Below are 26,288 nucleotides of genomic sequence, written 5' to 3' on the forward strand. Positions count from 1 at the left end.
CACATCTCTAGTATTTAGTAGCTGATGATGAAGTCATCAGGAACATCAAAGAAAGCAGTCTTGCATGCCTCCCAGAGTTCATCAAAATTCTTGGGTTCGTCTTCCATGCGTCTTCTTAAATCCTACCCCAGACATGCTCAATAATGTTCATGTCTGGTGACTGGGCTGGTCAGTCCTGGAGGATCTTGATCTTCTTTGCCTTGGGGAACTTTAAGGTAGAGATTGAAGTATGCGATGGAGCACCATCCTGCTGCCGAATTTGTCCCTTTTTATGGTTAGGAATGTAAGAGGTAGCTAAGATTTAAGAGATAAGACTGTTTTGTGGCAAAAGGTGAGCTCTTCAGATGAATCTTCCATTGAAGAAACCCAGTCGCCGTAAATATTGCAGGAGACCTACTGGAGCCCGCATTGGATCTGAAATTCACTCAGAAAACAGTGAAGTTCTGTGGGGTCAAAATAATGGTCTGGGGTTACATCCAGCATAGGGGTGTGTGAGAGATCTGAAGGGTGGAAGGCAACATAAATAGTCTGAAATATCAACACATCTTCGCTGCCTCTTACATTCCTAATCATAAAAAGGGACACATTTTGCAGCAGGATGGCGCTCCATCGCATACTTCAAAGTTCCTCAAGGCAAAGAAGATAAAGACTGGCCAGTCCATGACATGAACAGGATGAAAGAGGAAGCATGGAAGATGAAAGCCAAGAATGTTGATGAACTCTGAGAGAAATGTAAGACTGCTTTCTTTGTTGTTCCTGATGACTTCATCAATAAATTGTATGAATCCTTGCCGAAGCCTATGGAAGTCATCCAAATTTTAAATTTGAATCCCACAGCACCACTACTTCGCTTATGTTATAATATAATATTGTAATTAAAGTACAGTTTTTGTTCGATTTTCACACTACTTTCTGTAGGCGACAAAACTTTTGTCTTGCCAAAATTTGACCTTTATGTCTTCATTAAATGATCAATCTTTTTTCAGTGAAACAAATATATTTTTGTACATCCAACATCATTTGGGAGGGTCTTATGATATGAGCCACTTCTGAAACCAATTGAATAATTAAAAGTCAGGTTATTAGCAATTGTTTCTACAAAATGGATAAGCGACAAGACTTTTGTCAGCGACTGCATAATGACTTCAGTTATATAGGTCATTCAAACTGTCTTCCTATATGTTGTAAGGATAGAATTGTGCCGACCGTTATTAAGTCAATTATTATTTTCATTATGTTCAGACTTACATGTGCCTGACCCCCCCCCCCCCCCCCCCCGATACACACACACACGTTAGATATTGGGTATATTAGATTTTTTTTCTTTCAGCCAGCAGCAGCCACTGTAAGAAACGTAAAAAGACGCCAATGTTGTGGAAGTTGGGAACACACCACTAATTTTGCTACTGAAAGTCAGACCTGCATCAGAGTTAGCATAACATTAAACAGTGTGAACTTGACCAGCAAAACTCGAGTAGGAAGCTGTTTAGAGAGAATTGTCCTTCTGAAGGTGTTTTCTACTGTTAACGTTAACTGTGAGAAATGCTGTAAACCAAGGTTTACCCCCTCCCCCCAATTTTACTTTTATATCCATGTCGTCTTAAAGAAGCTGACAAAGAAGCTTTCATTTTGTTGTTGTAGTGTTTTACCTAAAGGACAGCTCCATTTTTATTTATTTTTGTTATTCCCTAACGAAGACGTTTTTTTTTTTCAGTTATATTTAATTTCTTTATTTAGACGATGTTGAGTGGTCTTAAGACAAACGTTTATTTTCTTGAATTCCTGAATATTTAAGAGATGATTAACAAGCTTGTATTTATTGTGAATGTACATAAAATTCATGGACAAATAATGCAATTTAAATTTGTTCATAAAATCCAGACATTTTTCAGGAATTTTTATTTCGTAGTTTTGGCTGAACCAATACACATAAAAGTTAGTATAAGTCAATACAGATTTATTTTGCATTGATCATTATGAATGTCCCTTCCCCAGCAAAAAGTGTAAATGCAAGTAATGCAATTCCATCCCTACCAATGTTGAGACCAAACCTACACTCTTCCTGTCAAGTATTATGAAGTCTACGGTTTTATATCAAAAGCACCCTTTAACAGCAATAAGCATTCAATCTCATTTGACTGGGAAAGGCTACCGGCAAAAAAATCGCTCCCACGCAAAACTGATTGGACATTTGTTGCCGTCATTTTTTTTTTTTTTTTTTAAATTGCCCCGTTGTCTAAATATAATTGATGTCACCGTTTGACATTTTTAAATTTGTGGAGAGAGAGACAAAAAGGCACAAAAATGTTCCAAAAAATCTTTTATATTTTCCAGATTCACAACATAATGTGTTACCGTCAAGGCCATGAGCTCTGCTGTGAGCTGAGGTAGCACAAACACAACCATGGAAGCAGAATCGTGTGTCGTTTTGTTGAATTGTGCGGACAAAGAATAGTGGAAAGAAAGGGGGCTGTGTTAGAAATCATTCCCTAACTAAATTGTGCCCTCTGTCATGAGTTTTAAAAGGTTCGTGCTGAAATTGGGTTCGTTTTGTCATCTGGAAAGGTAGTGAGGTCTTGAGGATGTCGGCATATTCCATGATGCATTTCAGCAGCAACTCTTTATATAGTGATGAAGAAGTAAGGAATGAGTGAATGATTTCAAACACAGCCAGTCATTCTTTCTACTTCCTGCAGTAGGCCACAGCGCTGTACGCCATCACGCCCACCATGGCCACTAAAGCGGCGCCTCCGCACAGCAGCACGGGCAGATCGGCGGACATCCCCGGTTCGGGCTTTTCCTCGGAGGGGACCTCCTCGCCGACAGGCGGAGGGAGGAAGGACGATGGCGGGATGAGGCCCGGCGTGGCGTACGAGGGCTCCTCGGCTACGGTGGAGGGTGTCGGTGTGGAAGTCGCGGATGGGGGCTCCAGCCGGAAGACTGGCAGCGGCGGCAGTGCCATGGGTGGAAGCATTTGCATGAACTCGCCCTCTGCCGCATCAGTCTCTGGAACCTGGAGGTCCAAAACGCTGTTCTGAAGCTCCTCATCCTCCTCTTCCTCCTCCAGGTGCACCATGTCAGAGTTTGAGGAATGGTTCTCCGTCGCCGCCCCCCCGTCGCTGCCGTCCAGGCTCTTGGTGTCCTCGGGGTCTACGTCGCCCATGGTGGACCAGGACTCTGCCAGCAGGCTCTCGCTCTGCCAGGGTCCGGGGTTCAGGGATGGTGTGGTGACCCCGGTCCCACCAGACTCGACTGGGGCGTTCCTCTCCAGAATGAAGGATGGTGACTGCGAAGACACAACAGAATCATGTCAGTAAGTATGTGAACTTTTCTTATTTTCCTAAAAACATTTTCCAGCGTGCTCGTGCCTCAGAGTCACACTAAGGTGACCCTTTTCACCCCGCGTGTCACGACTCCACTGTGGAAAGTATTTGCCAGCCGGGCCCAGAATAGAAATGGTTCACTCTTGCAGTCTCAGTTGGCAAAGTGTTGCTTTGTGTTTTGCTTTGCATTGCTGCAATACAAACCTTGTTTCGGAATTGCTGTCGCCTACCTTACCTCATTAGCTATCAAATCTTATCCAATCTCAGGGCAACCTTTATTTACATAGTGGTGACTTGAGTTACACATTTTTGTTTCCTTCAAGTGCTGCTGTTTTTTGTTTTTTAGTCCAATTCTGCCTCAATTTAAATTGGCCGTTCACAGACATACACGCGAGCGTGCACATTTTAATCCCGCACATGCACAGTTGATGATCCTCCTTAGCTTGACTTTAATTGGATTCCCATTGCTCCCATCCTGGACATAAAGATACACATGTCAAATGTACAAACTCAACACATGTTCCATTTAAAGAGTCGTTTCAATCCAAGGTCACCCTCATACCCTTCACAGCAAGCCCATAGTGACCTTTCTTATTTGCTTTATCCACATTAAGCATACATCATAGGGACGGTAACAAGCAACTATGTTGCCGCATATGGCTGAAAGTTTTCTATCCACAATAAGAAAACACTGAGCATACCTCGGTGTCTTTGGCGAGCTGCTTCCTGACAAGTGCGGCGTGAATTAAGAAGCAAAGTCACACAAAGCATGCGACAGGCAGGCAGACATGCACGCTTGATATCTGCTTCCCAAATACCGCAATGTACAGGCTCTCGCTCGCTCTCTCTTCCTCTCTCTCTCCCTCCCTTCCTTCCAAATCCATGATCCAACACTTGGCCTTGGATCTGCCATGTGGGACTGCAGGTGGGAACAAATGTTTTGAGTCACTGATCAGACCAGGGTGTAAACAGTTAACAATGATCCCTCGCTACTTCACGCTTCAAACTTCGCGCTCATTCCATTGTGGATCTCTTTTAATTAAAATAAAAAAATAGAGATGAGCTGTCCCGAGCCGATCGCTTAGTCTCACTCTCCCTCCCTTTCCCTGCTCTTTGTTCGTCAGCCCGTGCACTGGAGTTATTAAAGTTAACGATGTTGACAAATGTTCGGGTTTGATCTTGCCAGAGACTTCAAAGCGCTGCATGTGTCAATCATCATTGAACTTGTTAAACAGTTGCTGTGGCAACTCATTGTGTGTAAGGGAGCAGTTTAAGGGGACTCACTCAATTAATTATTTAATAAAGCCAAGCATTTTTCTTCTGCAGTACTTTATTCTTCTTTAAAAATAATTCGGTGGGACAGAAACATGTTTAAAACTTAGCATGATTACCGTATTGGCCCGAATATAATACGGTGTTTTTTGCATTGAAATAACACTGAAAAAGAGGGGGTCGTCTTATATTCGCGGTCTAGACATCATACCCATGCTAGATGGCGCCAGATATCATTGAAGCGATGTTCTGTCATGACAGATCTCAACTACTCTCCCCATTCACGAAGCTAGATGGCGCCAGATATCATTGAAGCGATGTTCTGTCATGACAGATCTCAGCTACCCTCAAGTTTAACCAGTTAGCATTATTTTATTGCAATGTTTTTCCTTATTCAGATTTGTTTCAAGACTCCAGTTACAGTTAGACTTCACTTTGATGGTTAATGCAGTTATTGCAATTTTGTTGTTTTATCACAATAGATTGGTTTATTTACATTTAAAAAACCAGAGGCCATTCATTAATGAATGTGATTGCACTTTAGTTTACATATTTAAATGTTTCAGTTGTTAAGATTTGAATGAGGCAAAATAACATGCTTTTTCTCTCAAATATATTGTTATAATCATTTACTTCGGATGTACTGTTATTATTTTCTGTATAAAAATTAATTTGGTGTTCAAAAAGTCTATATATAGTCTATAAAAGTATGTACTGCATATGCATAATTATTTTTTTAATTATACTTTGGGGCCTAAAAGGAAAAAACATGTCTTATATTTATCAATGCTAAATCTGAATGAATATATTGAACACACACTAAAAAATATATGGCTGAAAACACTCAGGTGACTTGAAGTTCCGCTCTGAGACCCCCAATTTGGCTAGATTTCAAAATTGTCCTATATGTATGTGAGGAACGTCATTGGAGAGTTTAAAACAGGGGTCCCCAAACTACGGCCCGCGGGCCGGATACGGCCCGCAGCCACATTTGGTCCGGCCCCCTGAACAAAAAAAAAAAAAAAAAATTGTAAAAAAAAAAAAAAAAAGAATTTTTTTTTTTTTTTTTTTTTTTCCAATACAGTTATTTATGTCCTGGCTTTTTTCTGTGAAGAACTGAGCAATGGTTATTTGGTTATTATCTATTTAATTAATACAGTATTATTATATTATATTATATTACATGATATTATATTATATTATATTATATTCAGGGGTGCACATAAGTGGTCCGCACATGCGTACTGGACGTAGACAAACGCGCTGGCCCTCAACGGCTTCCATACGCTTTTGCGTACCGATGGCTGACCACTATTTGCGGCGGACACGAGAAAATAACTTCTCAAAATGTCGATGAGGCAGGCCACACTGAGTAATTACTTCCGTGTTCCCCCACCCCCGTCAAAAGACAGACAGACGACAGAGACGTCACCGGAGCTACCGAAAAAAAGGACTTTTGCTGAAAAGTGGCTACAGGAGGTACCATGGCTAGAAGCGAATGATGCTCGCACGGAAATGCGGTACAAAATGTGCCGTGAGAATCCCAATGTCGCCGATTAGAGCAACGCATTTTATGTAGGGTCAAAGAATTTCAGCCATCCAAACTTTGAAAAGCACGAAAAAAACAGAGAGCATGTGGCAATTAAGCAAACTATCGATGTCAAACACGACCCCACTCGCCCTATGGACATGTGGCGGAATAGGGCGGAATAAAGGTAATGAACAGCGACATGCACTGACAAACGTGTTTTTGCTCGCATTTTACAAAGCTAAACATACACGTTCAATGAGGTCTTATGAGGAGGACATCCCACTTTTAAAAAGGCTTGGAGTTAATGTGGGAGCCGCATAATGCCCTTTATTTTGAATTGGTGCTTTTATGTTTATTTCTTTACAATTCACTTCAAAGTAATGGCAATTTTGTTGTGCCAGTTGATGTTAATCAAGCATTAACTGTTAACATAATTAATCAAAGTTAATTGGCTCTAAGTAAAGCTTGTCATAAATTTATCGCATCAGGTGGGTCGGCTCTCAAGCTCAATGAGGACCAAGTCACATCTCCAGGTCCTCCTCTGAGAACCTGGGCAAAAAAATTATGTGCACCCCTGATTATATTATATTATATTATATTATATTATATTATATTATATTATATTATATTATATTATATTATATTATATTATATTATATTAAGGGCTGTCAAAGTTATCGCGTTAACGGGCGGTAATTAATTTTTTTCATTAATCACGTTGAAATATTTGACGCAATTAACGCATATGACCCGCTCAAACAGATTAAAATGACAGCAGTGTCATGTCCACTTGTTACTTGTGTTTTTTGTCTCCCTCTGCTGGCGCTTGGGTGCGACTGATTTTATGCACCATGAGCATTGTGTAATTCTTGACATCAACAATGGTGAGCTACTAGTTAATTTTTTTGATTGAAAATTTTACCAATTTTATTAAAACGAAAACATTAAGAGGGGTTTTAACATAAAATTTCTATAATTTGTACTAAAATCTATCTTTTAAGAACTACAAGTCGTTCTATCCAGGGATTGCTTTGACAGAATATTAATGTTAATGCCATCTTGTTGAATGTATATATCCGTCTTGTGTCTTATCTTTCCATTCCAACAATAATTTACAGAAAAATAAGGCATATTTTAGAGATGTTTGAATTGCGATTAATTACGATTAATTTTTAAGCTGTGATTAACTCGCTTAAAAATTTTAATCGTTTGACAGCCCTAATTATATTATATTATACTATATTATATTATATCATTTTTATTTTATTTACTTTGGTTCCGTGAAGAATCCAGAAAGGGTTATTTGATTGTGGCTTTCTGAAAAACAATACATTTTTACATTTAGGCACTCCTGCAATCGTCACACTTTTTCTGTTACAAACTGACCCCGGCCCCTCATCAGAGAAGAGAAGGGTTATGTGGCCCTCACAGGAAAAAGTTTGGGGACCCCTGGTTTAAAAGCTGACTTTTCTGGGGGAAAAAAAATTTTGAACAGGAGGGCATTAAAAAAAGCATTTTTTAATAACAGCAAAACCCTAACTGGAGGTGAGAGCACGCGAGAGCATAATTAAAGATGCCATGATTTTAACGAGATATTATCGCGTAATTACCTTGTTTTGGTCCAAAAACTCCTTGTCATCGAGTGTCAGGACACATATGGGAATGGCCACAGCCGGATTTTTTGGGGATTTTTTGTTTTTAATTCATTGTTAATCAATTTTACGACGGGATTTGAACGTCTCTTTCCACTTCCTGTCTGATTGGCCTAAAAAAAGGAAGTAAACATCACGTGATCAGGCCTGTCAGCTGACATTGTACTGCACCACAGACGCCTTCTACGAGTCACGACCGCCGGGATTAACGCGTTTGACGTCGTCTGCACACTTTACGGGTGAATATAAATATTAATATGGATGTCGCGCGATTATAATGTGAGAGTTGTGTTGAAATATTGCGTTTTGTTGTGGGTTGATTGTCGTTTTATGTGTTTGAATGGAAGGCCCGACGTAACAAGCAGCAGTAGCCACCCACCATGGCGCTTAGCGATGCCGACGTTCAGAAGCAGGTAACAATTCCACCCCCCCTCATATATTAAAAAAATGAATAATGATTGCAACGAACAACACAGTTATGAAGCGTTCTTTTTCTCTTTTAGTTGTCAAAAACGTCCACAATCCTGCCCAGTGTCATTGAGATAGCTGATGGAGGTTAATGCTAAAATGAATTAAAAAAAAAAAAAAAAAAAAAAAAAAGCTAAATATTATCATTCATTCATTCATTCATTATTTTTTTTTTAATGTTGGATTGCTTCAGTTAGAAGACGTGTGTTGTCGGAACGTGGAATATATTGCACACTGATCACATGACAATCACATGACAGGGGCCGGATTTTAAACTGCAGTGTTTTTTTTTTTTTAAATTAACAAACAACAACAAACATTACAAAATAACAGACAAGCCTACAGAATAATCTTGAATACAATATCAGAAATTACAATCACATAGAACTGAAAAATTAAAAAGAGAAATGGAGGAAAGTTAAAAAAAAAAATCTAAATTATAGTAAAAGAAAAAAATCTTGGGTCTACTGGCCAGGTCAAACTTCTCAACTAGGCATGTGCCGGTATGAGATTTTGATGGTACGATAACCGTGGGCAAAAATACCGCAGTTCCATGGTATCACGGTATTGCTATTATATATATATATATAAAATGTGTTATTTTGAGATGTATGGGTAATTTTTTTTTTTTTTCCCATTTAACAGGTTTTTTAAAAATTTTTCAGAACATAGTTGCAAAATGGAACATGAATATATTAAAATATCAATAAAAAAAAAACAAATATTTAAAATAAAATTAAAATAAATATAATTTATAGATCACAGCCAAAGCCACAGCTCAAGTTGCTCAAGATTAGAGCAAGAACACTATAAAAAAAGTAAAAACACTTCTGAATAATTTTTTTTTTAAATTCTACAGCATGACTTTTTTTTTGAGGGTGGAAAAGCTCAAGTGAAGTTTCGCCATTTTCAGCCACTATGAAGACTATGAAGAAGCTAGACATGTGCCGGTTACCGGTTTCACGGTTTACCGTGGTGTGAAAACGTCGCGGTTTCAAAACCACTAAAATTTTCCGTCATACCTTAGTACGGTATTCGCTATTTTTCATGTGCCAAAATGCAGCCGAAGTGGCTTGGTGCGGCAGCGCTCACCCTTCCCGTTTGTTGCCGTGAGTGTCAGTAACGCTATTCTGCTAAACAGCCAGCAAACCCAAAAACCAACCCTCGAAACACAAGGCGTACTTTTCTTCAATTTATTGATCTCTCAAATCGTGGTGAAATATACAAATGAATACATTTAAAACGTTATACAATTGTATTTTTCCACATGTGAGTAGGTTCAACAGGATAGCAGTAGCACCATGAAAAAGGTCGCCAAAAACAAAACATACATTTTCCTTTCAAATTCAATATACAAACTAACTAAAACTTACAAAGACGAATGTTAGCCTAGGCCAGTACTTCTCAAATAGTGGGGCGCGCCCTCCTGGGGGGGCGCAGAGCGTTGCCAGGGGGGGCGCATGTGACCTCGGGGAACATGTTTTTTTTTTTTTTTTTTTTTTTTTTTTTTTTTTTTTTTGCCGTACTGGAATAAAGTGTACTTGCACATCCACTCAGTACTGTAGGTGGCAGTGGCGCTCTCATTTTCAGAGTGCGTGCAGTATTTTTGAACTAAGGAGAGCACTCAGCACACACAGACAACAGATATGAAGAGCAGTGTGCCGTGGGTGATGATGAAAGACCACTGTTTACTGTGTCTAAAAATAATTATAGCAGACAGCCAGAAGCCAAATCAATTAAGACGCCACTTAAAGACATTAGACCCCAATCTCATTGTTAAGCCGCTTGATTTTTTTCTGTGAAAACGTGCCGAATATTGCCAACAATCGTCCTGCTTTGTCAGTGTTATATCAGTAAGCCAGTGAGTATTGTTAGCATGCTCATTGCAAATTAACTCCACACCATTGCAAAGGAGGTAAATACTGTGAGCAGCAAAAATAAAAACTGTCCTGTCCAAGGACACTTTTTTTTTTCTTCTTTTATTCAGATTTGTTTTTTCGGTCAAATTTTTTGGCACATTGTCCTCATGAGTGAATGTTTCTAATCAATTTTAATTTGTTATTATTTACTGATTTTATTACATTTTATTTTTCTGTATCAAATGGTCAAAAATGTACCTTGAGTGTATTTTTTAGTTTGGATGTGAATTTATTTTTTTTTTAATTCAGGCAAATTGATGGGCGTTAAGTCTTTTCTGTTACAAACAAAACAATGTTAATAAAGTTATACTTAATAAGTTTATCTCTGTTATTTTCTCTAATAGAAAAAAAAAGGATACAATGTGAGGCAGAGACGTACTTATACTACTATTTACTATTTACAGTGGCGGCAGAATTTGGGGGGCGCGAAACATTTACGTCTTCCTTGGGGGGGCGTGACAGAAAACAATTGAGAAGCACTGGCCTAGGCTAAGCTGCGAGAGCAACTTGGTCGACGTTTTATGTCTCACAGCCGCTGAGTGAGAAACAAGCTTGAATGAAGGGGGGAGAAAAAAAAGGATCGCGTCAAAGATCGCTATTCGCGAAAGGAGGTCTCACTCCTCACTTTTTGTTTTAGATGAAACCTTGAAACCTCAACAATATTTACATTTTAACTAACTTATAAAACTAACTTATACATTTTCAATTAACTTATGAATTCTTTGTTCTTTTTAACACAAAGGCATGACATCATGTAGAAGAAAGTTGACACAGTGGCTGAAAATGGCGAAACTTCAGCTTCTCCCCCTCAAAAAAAGTCATACAGTATATAATTTTAATTTTATTTAGAAGTGTTCTTACTTTTTTATAGCAATTATTTTGTTCTTGCTCTATTATTGAGCAACTTGAGCTCTGGCTGTGGGTACAGTCTAGGATCTATTTATTTTAATTTTATATAAAATATTTGTTATTTTTTGTTAATTTATTTATTTTCACATTAATTTATTTTCACATTATAGTCATGTTCCAATTTGCAAATATGTTCTGAAAAAAAAACTTGTTCAATGGAAAAAAGTTTTTTAAATTTATTTATTTATTTTTTTAACCCATACATCTCAAAATTTTGGAGCTATAATTGCAATACCGTGAAACCGCGGTATTTTTGCTCACGGTTATCGTACCGTCAAAATCTCATACCGGCACATGCCTAATGTCAGCTCTATTCTACATGTCATGCCTATGTGTTAAAAAACATAAATAATTCATAAGTTAATAAGTTAGTTAAAAATGTATAAGTTAGTTTAAAGTGTAAATATTGTTGTTGAAAGGTTTCATCTAAACAAACAAACAAAAAAAAACATTGGGAGTGAGACTTCTCCTTGATCCAGCGAACGTGGTTTTGTGCTTAGGGCAAGAGCATCTTTCGCAATTAGCGATCTTTGATGCTGTCCCCTATTCCCCTTCATTCAAGCGAATCGAGCTTGTTTTCTCACTCTGCGGCTGTATCACTCGATGAAGCTGCTCTCCCAGCTAAGCCTGGGCTAACATTCGTCTTTGTAAGCTTTTAGTTAGTTTGTATATTGAATTTGAAAGGAAAATGTGTGTTTTGTTTTTGGCGAACTTTTCATGGTGCTAATTTGTTGAAGCTACTCACACATGGAAAAATACAATTGTACAATGTTTTAAATGTATTCATTTTGTATAGTCCACTTACCACGATTTGAGAGCTTAATAAATTGAAGAAAAGTACGCCTTATGTTGGGAGTAGAGATGTCCCGATCCGATATTTGGATCGGACGCCGATATGGGCAAAAAAAATGCGCATCGGTATCGGATCGGCCGACACGAAAAAATTTCGATCCAGACTTCCGATCCAGTTTATTTTTTCAAAGTCCGGTCCGGGTTTTCCAGTGCACCGATTTACAGAATCCATTCCAGTTTTTGCTTCGGTCTCCCTAAAATCCGGTCCGCATTTTACAGCATTTGAAGAACACACTACATTTACATTGCCGTCTTCCAATTTACCGAGAGACTTTATCGGTAAAAATGTCAGCTGTGTGGGATCATTTCACCTTAAAGGACGACAAAGACGAAGAGGCAGAGTGCAACATATGCCACAATAAAGTCAAGCGTGGTGGTAAAGTTGTAAGAAGTTTTAATACAACCAACCTAATCAAGCATTTAGCGAAATACCACCACAAACAATATGAGGAGTATGTTAAGAAAACCAAAGACAAAAGGAAAGGTCCTACGCAACTAACACTGGCAGAAACTTTTCTATGCGTGACAAACTGGCACTCGACAGTCCCAAAGCCCAGCGAATAACAAGTCATCGCCGAAGAATTCATTCTGGCCATTATCTCTCGTGAGTAAAGACGCACCATCCAACACTTAGAACCACGGTACAACGGCCGTGGAAGATTCGAGAACGATTCACAAACATCCAAATTCCGATTATTGAAATATGTCAAGTAAAGTGGAACTAATACACAGCGCGGTCTTCGCGCAATGAGAAACGGACCGCATTGCGTCCCGAGAGTAAACATGCTTGTCATAGACCCGGGTAATGCCAATGCTTGACTCACGGCTTTAGCTCCACTCATGCCGCTGGATAAAAACACAAGAATACCTGAGTGCTGCAGACAGCCGCTACAAACTACGTGGACATCGTTTTACTATAGATAATTGATATCATGATGACAGACTCGACGGCGTTCGCAACATTGAAGTATGGAAACTTGATGAGTTAGTAAACAGCCGCCAACTTAAAGCAGTTGTAGTAGTAGGCTGTTGTGAACCTTCCAAGCGAACCTAATTAACTTTTTATCTAAAATACTCCTAAATCGGCAAAATCTTGACTTGAATCTATCTTCAAAACAGTTTTAAAACTTTCACATGTTGAAAGTAGACAGAAGGGAAATTATGGAATAACGGGAGCAACTTTAACAACTTTAACAGTTGATTCGCAAAATTTAATGAACTGAATGTAGTTTAAAGCTGCTGATACAGAATGGGGTCTTGAGTATTTTATTGACTGTTTTAAAATGTTAACTTGATACTGAAATAGTCGTTTATTTAAACCTGAGAGGCTTTTTATACAATTATTGTAACTAATGCACGAAACATTAAAAGCGTCTAATAGCTTGGGGGGTTTCTGGGATTTTCCACTGAGGTTGTTTGTGTGTTTTGCTTTTTTGAGACAGGTTACAATATTATTTGCACGTTTTACTGACTGACTATGCCATATCTGTTTGTTATTTATAATTTTTTGTGTTTGTCACTGAATAAACAGGTCAGTTTCTTGTTACCAACCGTTGTGTGTTATTCAAACTCACCTAATTCAGCTGGCTAGTTGTTATCAAGAGTACTAAAACCCTTTCCAACATGAGTCTGACAACTAAATAAGGAGGCTAAATAACTTTAAGCTTTAACACATGCTCATGCTCGGCCAGTATCGGTATCGGATCGGAAGTGCAAAACAATATCGGTATCGGATCGGAAGTGCAAAAACCTGGATCGGGACATCCCTAGTTGGGAGTATTTGTTTTTGGGTTCACTGGCTGTCTAGCCAATAGCGTCACTTTCACACACAGCAACAAACGGGAGGGGGTGAGCGCTGCCGCACCACGCCACTTCTGGCTGCATTTTTGACACATGAAAAATGAAAATGAAAAATAGCGAATACCGTCTGACGGAAAATTTTAGTGGTTTTGAAACCGCGACGTTTTCACACCACGGTAAACCGTGAAACCGGTAACCAGCCCATTCTCAACAATTTCAGTTTTAAAGCATTTTTCTCCTTCATATATTCATTTCAAAGAAGAAAAATAGTGACATATTGAAATATTTATTCTTATGTATGAAAAATTTCACAAGAATCATTATTATGTTGATAGCCAGGTCGTGCGATGACACGAATACAGAGATACCATATAAAACATTTTCTGTTGTGAAACTAGATAAATTTGCCAATTTAGGAATTAACCAGTAATACAAATATTCCCAGAATACATTAACGTATTTACAATCAAAAAAATAAATGGTCAGTCATTTTGATATCGTCATTACAAAAAACGCAGTTGTTGTGGTTCAAATTAAAACGGAGCCTTAAAAATTCTGCTGAGGGGTACACTTTGTTAATGATTTTATTATGAACTTCCTTTGCCTTTTGGTAAAATTGGAAACTTAAAGAATTTGGATGTCATAATTTCACTGCAGTGTATCTACCCAGGAGAAAATACTGAAACTACATCTTCGGTTTAAAATACAGTCCGACTGCTGTTAAAATCTGGTTCATAATGATTGATTGATTGATGCCAGCAACGACAATTAGTTAGAAATGGAAAAATATACTTTTCTTAGCCTCTTCTCATCCACAGATCAAGCACATGATGGCCTTCATTGAGCAGGAGGCCAACGAGAAGGCGGAAGAGATTGATGCTAAGGTACATAATATCAATCCTTGGCCACCAGAGGGCATTATGTTACAAATTTGGCCCCTTCTCCACTGCAACCCTCCAGGCTGAAGAGGAATTCAACATCGAGAAGGGCCGCCTGGTGCAAACGCAGCGCCTGAAGATCATGGAGTACTACGAGAAGAAGGAAAAGCAGATCGAACAGCAGAAGAAAATGTGAGTGGCGCTCACACCGTGCGTACCGACACCCCCGTGATCGCGTTTAGTTGTTACGTGCTGCACAATGGCACCCTGTGTGACCTACCGGCCACAACAACGCCCAATTATAGAGCTAAAGTAACCCAGCGTGTCTGTCATTTGTCCGCTTAACAGCCAAATGTCCAACCTGATGAACCAGGCCCGCCTCAAGGTCCTCAAAGCACGCGATGACATGATCTCGGTAAGTCGCGCACTCGCCGATGACCCCGAATTAGCTTTTAATTGGACCGTCACACTTTCAGGACATGCTCAACGAAGCTCGGCAACGACTCGCTAACGTGGCGCGAGACCCGCAGAGGTACTCGGCGCTGATCGACGGTTTGATTCTGCAGGTCAGCAACCACTTGGAATACTCTCAACAGCCTTAAAGTGCCTAGAACAGGATAAAAAAAGTGTCAAATAGCATTATTACGTCAATTGGAAACATATTTTGAGACAATTTGACTATATACAACAATTTGGCAAAGCGCAGATGACGAGAAATTAGTCGTTTAATCTGCTGTTTAGCCACGCCTACCATTATAGGGCTCTAGCGTCCCCAACAGGAGGATGACGTCAGCAGGGTCATGGTTTCATCTGATTTAGAATTCAGCCCATTGAGGGGGAATTATTTAGCCTGGTACACCAGACTCAACGCTGTTCCAGCTATTGAGTCTGGCCACCCTTCCCACGGAAACAATTTCCAGGGCGGAGCAAGCCACAGCATACAGACAGCGGAGTGGACCAATCAGCGACGGGCAGACGTGACGTTAGAAAAATGGCGACTTCAGGATGACGGACTTGCGCGCGGAAGTAAACATACGAAGAGAGCGGAGTTTATTCGACATGGCTAGCGCGAGACAGATTGTTGTCAGTGACTCGTGTCGATGTGTTTTTGGTCATTTAAAACTGATTTTACCGTGGATTGGAACAAATTCTCGGCTCTGCCGTTCACCGTCTGTGTTGCTGAAGGGACGACTGTCGACGCGCAAGAGTGACGTTGCTTGTGAAGAACACGTGACGCAAATAAACGAATCTGATTTGTCGATTGATTTTGTATCTGCTCGAAAAGGCCGTTAATGGGAGGGGTTCCAGACTATTTCTCTCAGTGTTTGAAAAATACAGGGAGAATAGTCTGGCAGAGCCAGGCTAGGAATTATTCAGAATAAGGAAAATGCGACAAAGAGAGCTGCAAAATGGCATTGTTTCAGTCTCTCTAATATTTATACAGGATATTCTTTTTATCCAAGTATTTTTCCCCCATTGCTAAATAAATGATATGGTCATGACAAATACGTCTTGTGCTTAATGGAATATCAAATATTAAAAATACATTTATTCAGTCCGACATGGAAAAATTACTTCATAAGGGTCAAAACTGTCCACTTATTGCACCTCCCAAACTATATTTTATGTCACCGGAGTTTTTCAGTGTTTTCTTCAGAGAGCATAAACAAACCACGAGGCGTGTCAGCTAGCCGTCATGCTAACCCGAACCGAGTGATGTTTCAGTCTTATTCTCGGCTTTCGAAGCGAAGAATCACACAAAACTACCCAGGACTATGTCACACGACGGCGAGCAAGTTACAGCTTGTCGGACTCGTTCCCCTGCAAGAGAGCTTGTTTGCCGGGGAAGGAGCTGCAGAATGACCGCCGGACAAACCGGCCGATGTCGGAGGAGCGTGTAGCTGCCACATGGTCAACACGAATATGGCGTAAAGCAGGGGTGTCCAAACTTTTTGCAAAGGGGGCCAGATTTGGTGTGGTAAAAATGTGAGGGGCCGACCTTGGCTGACGTCCTTTACGTAGAACAATATATTTAAGCAAATTTTAGCAAGCCATTCCGTGTGTCACATTGGCTTTATTATTTTTTTAAATTAATAATTTCAACAATCTCACAGCTAGCCTTTGTGGCGTTCTCTTTCGACGCTCGGGCTCTTGCGAAATATTGCTGCTGTAAAATTAAACTAGCTTCAAGTTGCTTCACTTTCTCGCTACGTATCTTCCCTGTAATCTTGTCGTACATGTCAGCGTGTCTTGTTTGGTAATATCGCCTCACATTGAACTCTTTAAAAACAGCGACTCTCTCTTTGCAAATGAGATACACACAGTTGTTGCGTATTTTAGTGAAGAAATAGTCCAATTTCCACCTATCCTTGAAGCGTCGCAGTGAACTTTTTTTTTTTTGTTGATTGTCGCCATTTTAGAAAATTGGGAGTAAAGGGGTAATGTTGCTGCCTTTTAGTGGGTAAATGAGTATTTAGTGTGCAAGCTACTTCATATGCATACTGCTGACCAATTTATTAAGTCTATGTGCGGGCCAGACGTTATTGATTTTATGACAGAGGCTGGGGGCCGGATGAAATTTGACCAGGGGCCGCATTTGGCCCCCGGGCCGGACTTTGGACATGTCTGGCGTAAAGCAAAGACGTAAACAGTGTGAGCGGCGTGCAGTTGTTGTGCAGCTAACATGGCAGGATGTGTCTGAGGAGAACTTTTCTACATGTCCGTCCATGATCAAACGTTTGTAAATATTTCTTTATTTAAAGAAAGTTTGTAATGCAACTTTATAATCGCTGTATTCACGGCCTTTTTAACACAAAGTTGTAATTTCTGATGGGGTGCAAAATTTGACACAACAAGCAGAGTACAGCGCTTTAGGGCAAGCAAAAAGGACCGAGCTGCCGGATGTCGGCTGGTGGCATTCTCTGTGGACAAGGAGCATGTCAGCCACAAACTGCAAGCCACCTTCGTATTAAAACGTGTGCCATGATCCCAGTATTTGATGTTTACTCACTTCCTCGTAAGTGCAACGGTTCCACAATTGTCGCACACTTGTTTTGGCCGATCTGCGGTGAACGGGACCTTTCTGAAACCCAATAAGGCTTACACGCCTCTCGCTGGTGCAGATGCAAAATCCTGCTGCAGTTTGGCTGGCGTGATGCGAAGAATAAACAAATAAATCCGCAAAATCAGCTCAATCCGCAGTCCATCTGGAGTGTAGGAGTGGGAACCTCTTGGTACCTCAAGATACGATTCGATTTGCGATACAAAGCTCACGATAACAATGATCTGACGATATGGGGATACAACGATTATCGATACATTGGTCAGGAAATCATTCTAGGATATTCTACAAACAACTAATAAACTGAAAAACAAGCCTATGCTGTGAATTGGAATGAGTTTATCACCTGTAGACATTCGTTCATTCGCTGCCATCCCTCCCACTTCAAACGGATTGAACGTCTATGGCCGGTAGTGGCAGCCAATGCCAGGCAATGAGGTAATTTTAGCCAATTGAAAGTTATTTTCCTGTTGATTTTCATGCATTTTATGGGTCTCTTCCACGAAGTGACCTGGGAATCACCCAAAGGAAAAAGGCCTGTAAATGCCCTGAAAATCGGACAGAATGACTGTGAATGCTCTGGTTTCGAATGAACGAACGTTCCCAGTCTAAATAGATTGGGCGACGAGCACCGTCAATGCAGCCCTAGAGTTAACTGAGACACTGTTATGGTGGAAGATTTTGGTAGCAACTTGTTGGTTCATTAAAAAAAAAATTTTTTTAGACATTGACACCTTTTTAAAACGATATCTCGATTCTTGGCAGGAGCATATCGATAACCTTTTGTGATACAAAGTATCACGATATATCACCATTTTGATATTTTGTCACACCCCTACTATGAAGCAATGCTTTATTGTGAGATGCTGACCAGTCACATTCGCATTCGTCCTAATCCCGAGACTGCAGCCGGAAGTTACTTATTTTCATGGCACAGGATTCAAAAATTGAATACATAAAACGATCGCTTCCACATACATCCAAGCGCTCCATTTTATTCAGGAGCATAAAACACTGCATGAAATATGAAATAAACATGCTTTTTGGTGTCATATGCACTTTAACACCATAACCATGAATGATATTGTTTATTACAGCATCACTCATTCATCACACTAAAGAAATGACAATTTCCTCAGGGTTTATATCAACTGCTGGAGCCCAAGGTGACGATTCGCTGTCGTAAGCAAGACTTCCAATTGGTCCAGGTGAGTCTTGACACCCGTTACGGTTTTCCGAAGAACCATTTGATCGTCGCTCGTCTACTCTTAGGCATCCATCCAGAGGAATATTCCCGTGTACAAGGCGGCTGTGAAGAACAACTTAGAAGTCCGCATTGATCAGGACAACTTCCTGGCGCCTGACATGTAAGTTCCGTTGAGTCTATTTTCGGGCCTGTTAACCAAAACTCAACCAAACGACAAAATGATCGGACAGCTCCGGAGGTATCGAGCTCTACAACGGAGACGGCAAGATTAAAGTGGCCAACACTCTCGAGAGCAGACTGGACCTCCTGGCTCAGCAGGTAAGACTTCTTTGCTACTGTCGGTCTGACAGTTTTACACTGCCGAGTCGGACACATTGTAAATATTTCGTCAATGTGAAGTGACTTATCTTGGCAGCGTTGCAGGTTCAACTCAGGTTCTCGAATGAATCAATAAAATTTGTCTTGATCCAATTACAAAAAGTGCACAGCGACTTTTTCCAGTAAATGACATTAGCAAAAAACAAAAGGCATCTTTCCCTCAAATGCCCTTCTATGTTTAAGACCAGGAGAGACTAAACAGTCCCCGTAAGCCTCCAATCACATTTATCACAGATAAAGTTTAATTGACTTTGCAGTTGAACAACGGGCCTTTCACATGACCTGAACTCTGCTAATGAAAAAGGCCATAAATGCAAATAAATTAGTCACGTGCCGTCATTTAAAGTCACATTGTTACTAACCGACAACAGTCATGCCTTGCTAAATATGATCACACTAAAAAAGAAAAAAATGTCTTCCCTCGTCTCCTACAAATGTTTGTCACATGATCATGTGATATTGATCATCTCCGTCATCGCTTCCAGACAATCAATCTTTTGTGGTTATTTGCTCACTTAACCGGATTTGGCTTTTGTCCGCAGATGATGCCCGACATCCGAGTGGCGCTTTTCGGTGCCAACCCCAACCGCAAGTTCATGGACTGAGATGCTCCGTCCCTTTTTTGTTTCTGTATCTTTTCCATTTTCTATTGTTTCGGGTCACAATCCTGCGCAAAAAGGGGGTTACTTGTCACCGTTCTTAATGTTATTGTCGTGTATGTGTGACGTGCCGGCCGATGTATTACTCTGCGCGCGAAGTAACGCCACCTACGTGAAGCGTGACTTATTAAGGCGAAAGACAGTCGGGCTGTTTAAAAAGTTAATTTATTATTCCGCCAGAGAGGATGCGCTATCTGGATATGAGTTTTCCTGACTAAATTATGTGTGTTTGAACATGTCATGTGCAGTCAAATATATTAAAATATGTGAATGGTGGTACACATCATGCGTGTCCTTTCAACATACACTTTTAGGGTGATCTGGGTTTGTGTTTTTGTCCCACCTGTCTGACATATTGGCTTCCATTCTTTCTGTCTTGTTATGTGTGTATTTAAACTTGTTTCAGCGCTCTTTGTCAGGTCTTAGTCCACTGTTTCGTCCATTTTTATATCCTAGCGAGGCATGTGCTGGTATGAGATTGTCGGTATGATAACCTTAAGCCAAAATATCACGGATATTGCAATTACAGCTCTAAAATGCATTAGTTTGAGATATCTGGGTTTGAAAAAAATCGATTGAACAGGATTTTTATCCTTCAAAACATAATGGCAAATTGGAACAAGTATATTCTTAAGTTAAAAAAAAAAAAAAAACATTCTAAAATAGAAACTTTAATTTCTGGAGAAATTACTCTGGGGCTTTGCTGTGTGGAGATGCAGATCTTAGCCCCGCCCAGGTTGGGATGGGGACATTTCAGGGACAATATCTGGTCACTTGCTGTTGATTTGGGGACATTTATTTTTTGCCATTGAAAATGAAAGGAAAATTTGGACGTCCATGACCGCCAATGGCATCGACTTACATTTGTGTCAATAGAATCAACAAACATGGCCATCAATGGATTTAAACAAATGCCATTGAAAATGAATGGGATATTTGGACGTCAATGGCATCGACTTATTGTACATATGCGTCAATCGAATCCAAGTACATTGGCATCAATAGATTCGACATACATGGCCATCAATGCAATGTAAAATCCATTGGAAGTACGGGAAATTTTAATATTAATTTCTGGGGAACCGTAAATTTATTCCAAATTCTGTATACAACTTTTATGCCCCTCACGGTCTGAATTTCTTTAATGTCCAAATTATATGATTTGGTCAAAAATTGTACAACTAGATACATTTTTTTTTTTTTTTTGTAAAACTTTGTTTATTGAACCAATAAACCAGTACAAGCAAATTAAGTAACAACATTTGAGCATTCTTTTTTTTTCAGATTGAAACTAAAAAAAAAAAAAAAAAACCTCACCCACGGCACATATCCTCAAAAAGCAATGTATTTTTAATATAGTTGTTTCCCTTTAAAGGGGAAAAGAGCACAGACCAAGAAACGGAAAGAAAACAAAAAACAAAAACACATATACAGATATATATACACCTTTATATTGGTATAATTTTTCAGGCATAGTTCAAGAATCCACACAGAGATGGCAATTTGTGCTTCTGACATGCCTAAAACGGGTTCCAAGCGTTCTCAAAGGACGCAACTGATCCACAGAGCGTCAGTCTTATCCTTTCCAATTTGAGAAAAAAAAACATCTCCTTGATCCAATATGATTGCGTAGGTGGAACTGAAGATTTCCACCTCAAAAGAATTAGCCTTCTGGCCAGCAAGGTTGCGAATGCTATGAGGTCCCCCTTCTGAGGAGGGAGACCGTGTGCAGCAGGAACCACACCAAACAGAGCAGTCAAGGCATTTGGAGCAATATCTATCTCTGTAATCTTTGATAGAGCAGTAAAAATATCAGACCAATATGAAGTTAAAGACGTACAAAACCAGAACATGTGTGCATAATCGGCCGAGGCCTGCTTACAGCGATCGCACGTGGAGGAGACTGTATGAAATATTTTGGCTAGCTTAGCTTTGGTATAGTGAGCTCTGTGTAGAATCCTACACTGAGTGAAACTGTGTCTGGCGCAGATTGAAGATTTGTGTGTCTCCAGACCTTTTCAGATATACTCATTCCCAAATTCGATTCCCAGACTGCCTTAAGGGCATTTACAGTACTATCTGAGCTGATTTTATAAATATTAGAATAAACTGTAGTTATTGCACCCTTTGACGATAATAAGGGTTTTAAAAAGATATCTAAGGTAGAGGCAGCAGGGAGTCTTGGGAAACTTGGCCAAATAGAGCGAGCATAACTGCGAATTTGGAGATACCTGAAAAAATGACAATTGGGCAATGAAAACTTTTCAGCTAGCTTAAACACTTTAGGGACAGAGAGCGCCGAGAAACCTTCCTAAAATATGTCAGGACTCTCGGGACAAACCAAATATGCCAAAACAGTTGACTTTTTTGTTAGGGGGGGTGCTTACGCATTTTTTCAAAATTTCAAAAACTGTCAAAAAACACTTCAGGGACAAGGAGCGACGGGAAACCTTCCAAAAACACGTCAGGACTCTCGGTACAGCTCAAATATGCCAAAAAAGTTGACTTTTGGGAAAAGTCCATTTTTGATTCTTTTTGTAAGGGGGGGTGCTTACGCATTTTTTCAAAATTTCAAAAACGGTCAAAAAACACTTCAGGGACAAGGAGCGACGGGAAACCTTCCAAAAACACGTCAGGACTCTCGGGACAAACCAAATATGCCAAAACAGTTGACTTTTGGGAAAAGTCAATTTTTGACTTTTTTGTAAGGGGGGGGTTGCTTACGCATTTTTTCAAAATTTCAAAAAACACTTTAGGGACAAGGAGCGCCGGGAAACCTTCCAAAAACACGTCAGGACTCTCGGGACAACCCAAATATGCCCCAAAAATTGACTTTTGGGAAAAGCCCATTTTTGACTTTTTTGTAAGGGGGGATGCTTACGCATTTTCTCAAAATTTCAAAAACGGTCAAAAAACACTTAAGGGCAAGAGAGCGCCGGGAAACATACATCATGGCTCTCGGTACAGCCCAAATATGCAAAAAAAGTTGACTTTTTTGTAAGGGGGGGTGCTTACGCATTTTTTCAAAATTTCAAAAACGGTGAAAAAACACTTTAGGGACAAGGAGCGCCGGGAAACCTTCCAAAAACACGTCAGGACTCTCGGGACAAACCAAATATGTCAAAACAGTTGACTTTTGGGAAAAGTCAATTTTTGACTTTTTTGTAAGGGGGGGGGTGCTTACGCATTTTTTCAAAATTTCAAAAATGGTAAAAAAAAACACTTAAGGGACAAAGAGCGCCGGGAAACCTTCCAAAAACCTGTCAGGACTCTCGGGACAAACCAAATATGCCAAAAAAGTTGACTTTTGGGAAAAGTCAATTTTTGACTTTTTCGTAAGGGGGTAGTGCTTACGCATTTTTTCAAAATTTCAAAAACGGTCAAAAAACACTTTTGTAACAAGGAGCGCCTGGAAACGTTCCAAAAACATTTCAGGACTCTCGGCAGTGCCCAAATATTCTAAAAAAGTTGACTTTTGAGAAAACTCAATTTTTGACTTTTTCGTAAGGGGGGGTGCTTACGCATTTTTTCAAAATTTCAAAAACGGTCAAAAAACACTTTTGGGCCTAGGAACGCCTGGAAACGTTCCAAAAACATGTCAGGACTCTCGGCAGAGCCTAAATATGCCAAAAAAAAAAGACTTTTGAGAAAAGTCCATTTTTGACTTTTTCGTAAGGGGGGGTGCTTACGCATTTTTTCAAAATTTCAAAAACGGTCAAAAAACACTTTTGGAACAAGGAGCGCCTGGAAACGTTCCAAAAACATGTCAGGACTCTCGGCAGAGCCCAAATATAAGAAAAAAGTTGACTTTTGAGAAAAGTCAATTTTTGACTTTTTCGTAAGGGGGGGTGCTTACGCATTTTTTCAACATTTCAAAAACGGTCAAAAAACACTTTTGGAACAAGGAGCGCCTGGAAACGTTCCAAAAACATGTCAGGACTCTCGGCAGAGCCTAAATATGCCAAAAAAAAAAGACTTTTGAGAAAAGTCCATTTTTGACTTTTTCGTAAGGGGGGGTGCTTACGCATTTTTTCAAAATTTCAAAAACGGTCTAAAAACACTTTTGGAACAAGGAGCGCCTGGAAACGTTCCAAAAACATGTCAGGACTCTCGGCAGAGCCCAAATATAAGAAAAAAGTTGACTTTTGAGAAAATTCCATTTTTGACTTTTTCGTAAGGGGGGGTGCTTACGCATTTTTTCAAAATTTCAAAAACGGTCAAAAAACACTTTTGGAACAAGGAGCGCCTGGAAACGTTCAAAAAACATGTCAGGACTCTCGTCAGAGCCCAAATATGCTAAAAAGGTTGACTTTTGAGAAAAGTCCATTTTTGACTTTTTCGTAAGGGGGGGTGCTTACGCATTTTTTCAAAATTTCAAAAACGGTCAAAAAACACTTTTGGAACAAGGAGCGCCTGGAAACGTTCCAAAAACATGTCAGGACTCTCGGCAGAGCCCAAATATAAGAAAAGGTTTGACTTTTGAGAAAAGTCAATTTTTGACTTTTTCGTAAGGGTGGGTGCTTACGCATTTTTTCAAAATTTCAAAAACGGTCAAAAAACACTTTTGGAACAAGGAGCGCCTAGAAACGTTCAAAAAACATGTCAGGACTCTCGTCAGAGCCCAAATATGCTAAAAAGGTTGACTTTTGAGAAAAGTCCATTTTTGACTTTTTCGTAAGGGGGGGTGCTTACGCATTTTTTCAAAATTTCAAAAACGGTCAAAAAACACTTTTGGAACAAGGAGCGCCTGGAAACGTTCCAAAAACATGTCAGGACTCTCGGCAGAGCCCAAATATAAGAAAAAAGTTGACTTTTGAGAACAGTCAATTTTTGACTTTTTCGTAAGGGGGGGTGCTTACGCATTTTTTCAAAATTTCAAAAACGGTCAAAAAACACTTTTGGAACAAGGAGCGCCTGGAAACGTTCCAAAAACATGTCAGGACTCTCGGCAGAGCCCAAATATAAGAAAAGGTTTGACTTTTGAGAAAAGTCAATTTTTGACTTTTTCGTAAGGGGGGGTGCTTACACATTTTTTCAAAATTTCAAAAACGGTCAAAAAACACTTTTGGAACAAGGAGCGCCTGGAAACGTTCCAAAAACATGTCAGGACTCTCGGCAGAGCCTAAATATGCCAAAAAATTTGACCTTTGAGAAAAGTCCATTTTTGACTTTTTCGTAAGGGGGGGTGCTTACGCATTTTTTCAAAATTTCAAAAACGGTCAAAAAACACTTTTGGGCCTAGGAACGCCTGGAAACGTTCCAAAAACATGTCAGGACTCTCGGCAGAGCCTAAATATGCCAAAAAAAAAAGACTTTTGAGAAAAGTCCATTTTTGACTTTTTCGTAAGGGGGGGTGCTTACGCATTTTTTCAAAATTTCAAAAACGGTCAAAAAACACTTTTGGAACAAGGAGCGCCTGGAAACGTTCCAAAAACATGTCAGGACTCTCGGCAGAGCCCAAATATAAGAAAAGGTTTGACTTTTGAGAAAAGTCAATTTTTGACTTTTTCGTAAGGGTGGGTGCTTACGCATTTTTTCAAAATTTCAAAAACGGTCAAAAAACACTTTTGGAACAAGGAGCGCCTAGAAACGTTCAAAAAACATGTCAGGACTCTCGTCAGAGCCCAAATATGCTAAAAAGGTTGACTTTTGAGAAAAGTCCATTTTTGACTTTTTCGTAAGGGGGGGTGCTTACGCATTTTTTCAAAATTTCAAAAACGGTCAAAAAACACTTTTGGAACAAGGAGCGCCTGGAAACGTTCCAAAAACATGTCAGGACTCTCGGCAGAGCCCAAATATAAGAAAAAAGTTGACTTTTGAGAACAGTCCATTTTTGACTTTTTCGTAAGGGGGGGTGCTTACGCATTTTTTCAAAATTTCAAAAACGGTCAAAAAACACTTTTGGAACAAGTAGCGCCTGGAAACGTTCCAAAAATATGTCAGGACTCTCGGAAGAGCCCAAATATAAGAAAAAAGTTGACTTTTGAGAAAAGTCAATTTTTGACTTTTTCGTAAGGGGGGGTGCTTACGCATTTTTTCAAAATTTCAAAAACGGTCAAAAAACACTTTTGGAACAAGGAGCGCCTGGAAACGTTCCAAAAACATGTCAGGACTCTCGGCAGAGCCCAAATATAAGAAAAGGTTTGACTTTTGAGAAAAGTCAATTTTTGACTTTTTCGTAAGGGGGGGTGCTTACACATTTTTTCAAAATTTCAAAAACGGTCAAAAAACACTTTTGGAACAAGGAGCGCCTGGAAACGTTCCAAAAACATGTCAGGACTCTCGGCAGAGCCTAAATATGCCAAAAAATTTGACCTTTGAGAAAAGTCCATTTTTGACTTTTTCGTAAGGGGGGGTGCTTACGCATTTTTTCAAAATT

General features: G+C 39.7%; 2 protein-coding genes across 2 annotated transcripts; one reads left to right on the forward strand and one right to left on the reverse strand.

The window, feature by feature from the left end:
* Positions 1-1,913: 1,913 nt before the first annotated feature.
* Positions 1,914-7,784, reverse strand: si:ch211-214j24.14 (uncharacterized protein LOC559160 homolog). Its single transcript, XM_057855743.1, has 2 exons — positions 7,737-7,784; positions 1,914-3,286 (listed from the first exon to the last, which is right to left on the reverse strand). The coding sequence occupies exon 2, from the start codon at positions 3,161-3,163 to the stop codon at positions 2,684-2,686; it is 480 nt and encodes a 159-aa protein (XP_057711726.1). The 5' UTR covers positions 3,164-3,286; positions 7,737-7,784; the 3' UTR covers positions 1,914-2,683.
* A 106-nt stretch (positions 7,785-7,890) lies between these two features.
* atp6v1e1b (ATPase H+ transporting V1 subunit E1b) lies at positions 7,891-20,190 on the forward strand. Its single transcript, XM_057856257.1, has 10 exons — positions 7,891-8,017; positions 8,126-8,191; positions 14,545-14,610; positions 14,687-14,796; positions 14,953-15,019; positions 15,081-15,170; positions 18,805-18,873; positions 18,938-19,032; positions 19,103-19,190; positions 19,793-20,190. Exons 2-10 carry the CDS (start codon positions 8,159-8,161, stop codon positions 19,853-19,855), a joined length of 681 nt encoding a protein of 226 aa, XP_057712240.1. The 5' UTR covers positions 7,891-8,017; positions 8,126-8,158; the 3' UTR covers positions 19,856-20,190.
* Positions 20,191-26,288: the final 6,098 nt, after the last annotated feature.

Source organism: Corythoichthys intestinalis, chromosome 13, assembly GCF_030265065.1.
Source record: "Corythoichthys intestinalis isolate RoL2023-P3 chromosome 13, ASM3026506v1, whole genome shotgun sequence".
In the NCBI taxonomy this organism is placed as follows: Eukaryota; Metazoa; Chordata; class Actinopteri; order Syngnathiformes; family Syngnathidae; genus Corythoichthys; species Corythoichthys intestinalis.

Bases quoted from the DNA above. Each gene is read 5' to 3' on its own strand.
- si:ch211-214j24.14 (XM_057855743.1), bottom strand. From the start codon at position 3,163: ATGGGCGACGTAGACCCCGAGGACACCAAGAGCCTGGACGGCAGCGAC.
- atp6v1e1b (XM_057856257.1), top strand. From the start codon at position 8,159: ATGGCGCTTAGCGATGCCGACGTTCAGAAGCAG. The intron at 14,797-14,952 runs GTGAGTGGCGCT...TCCGCTTAACAG, and splicing joins ATCGAACAGCAGAAGAAAAT to CCAAATGTCCAACCTGATGA. The intron at 19,033-19,102 runs GTAAGTTCCGTT...ATGATCGGACAG, and splicing joins AACTTCCTGGCGCCTGACAT to CTCCGGAGGTATCGAGCTCT.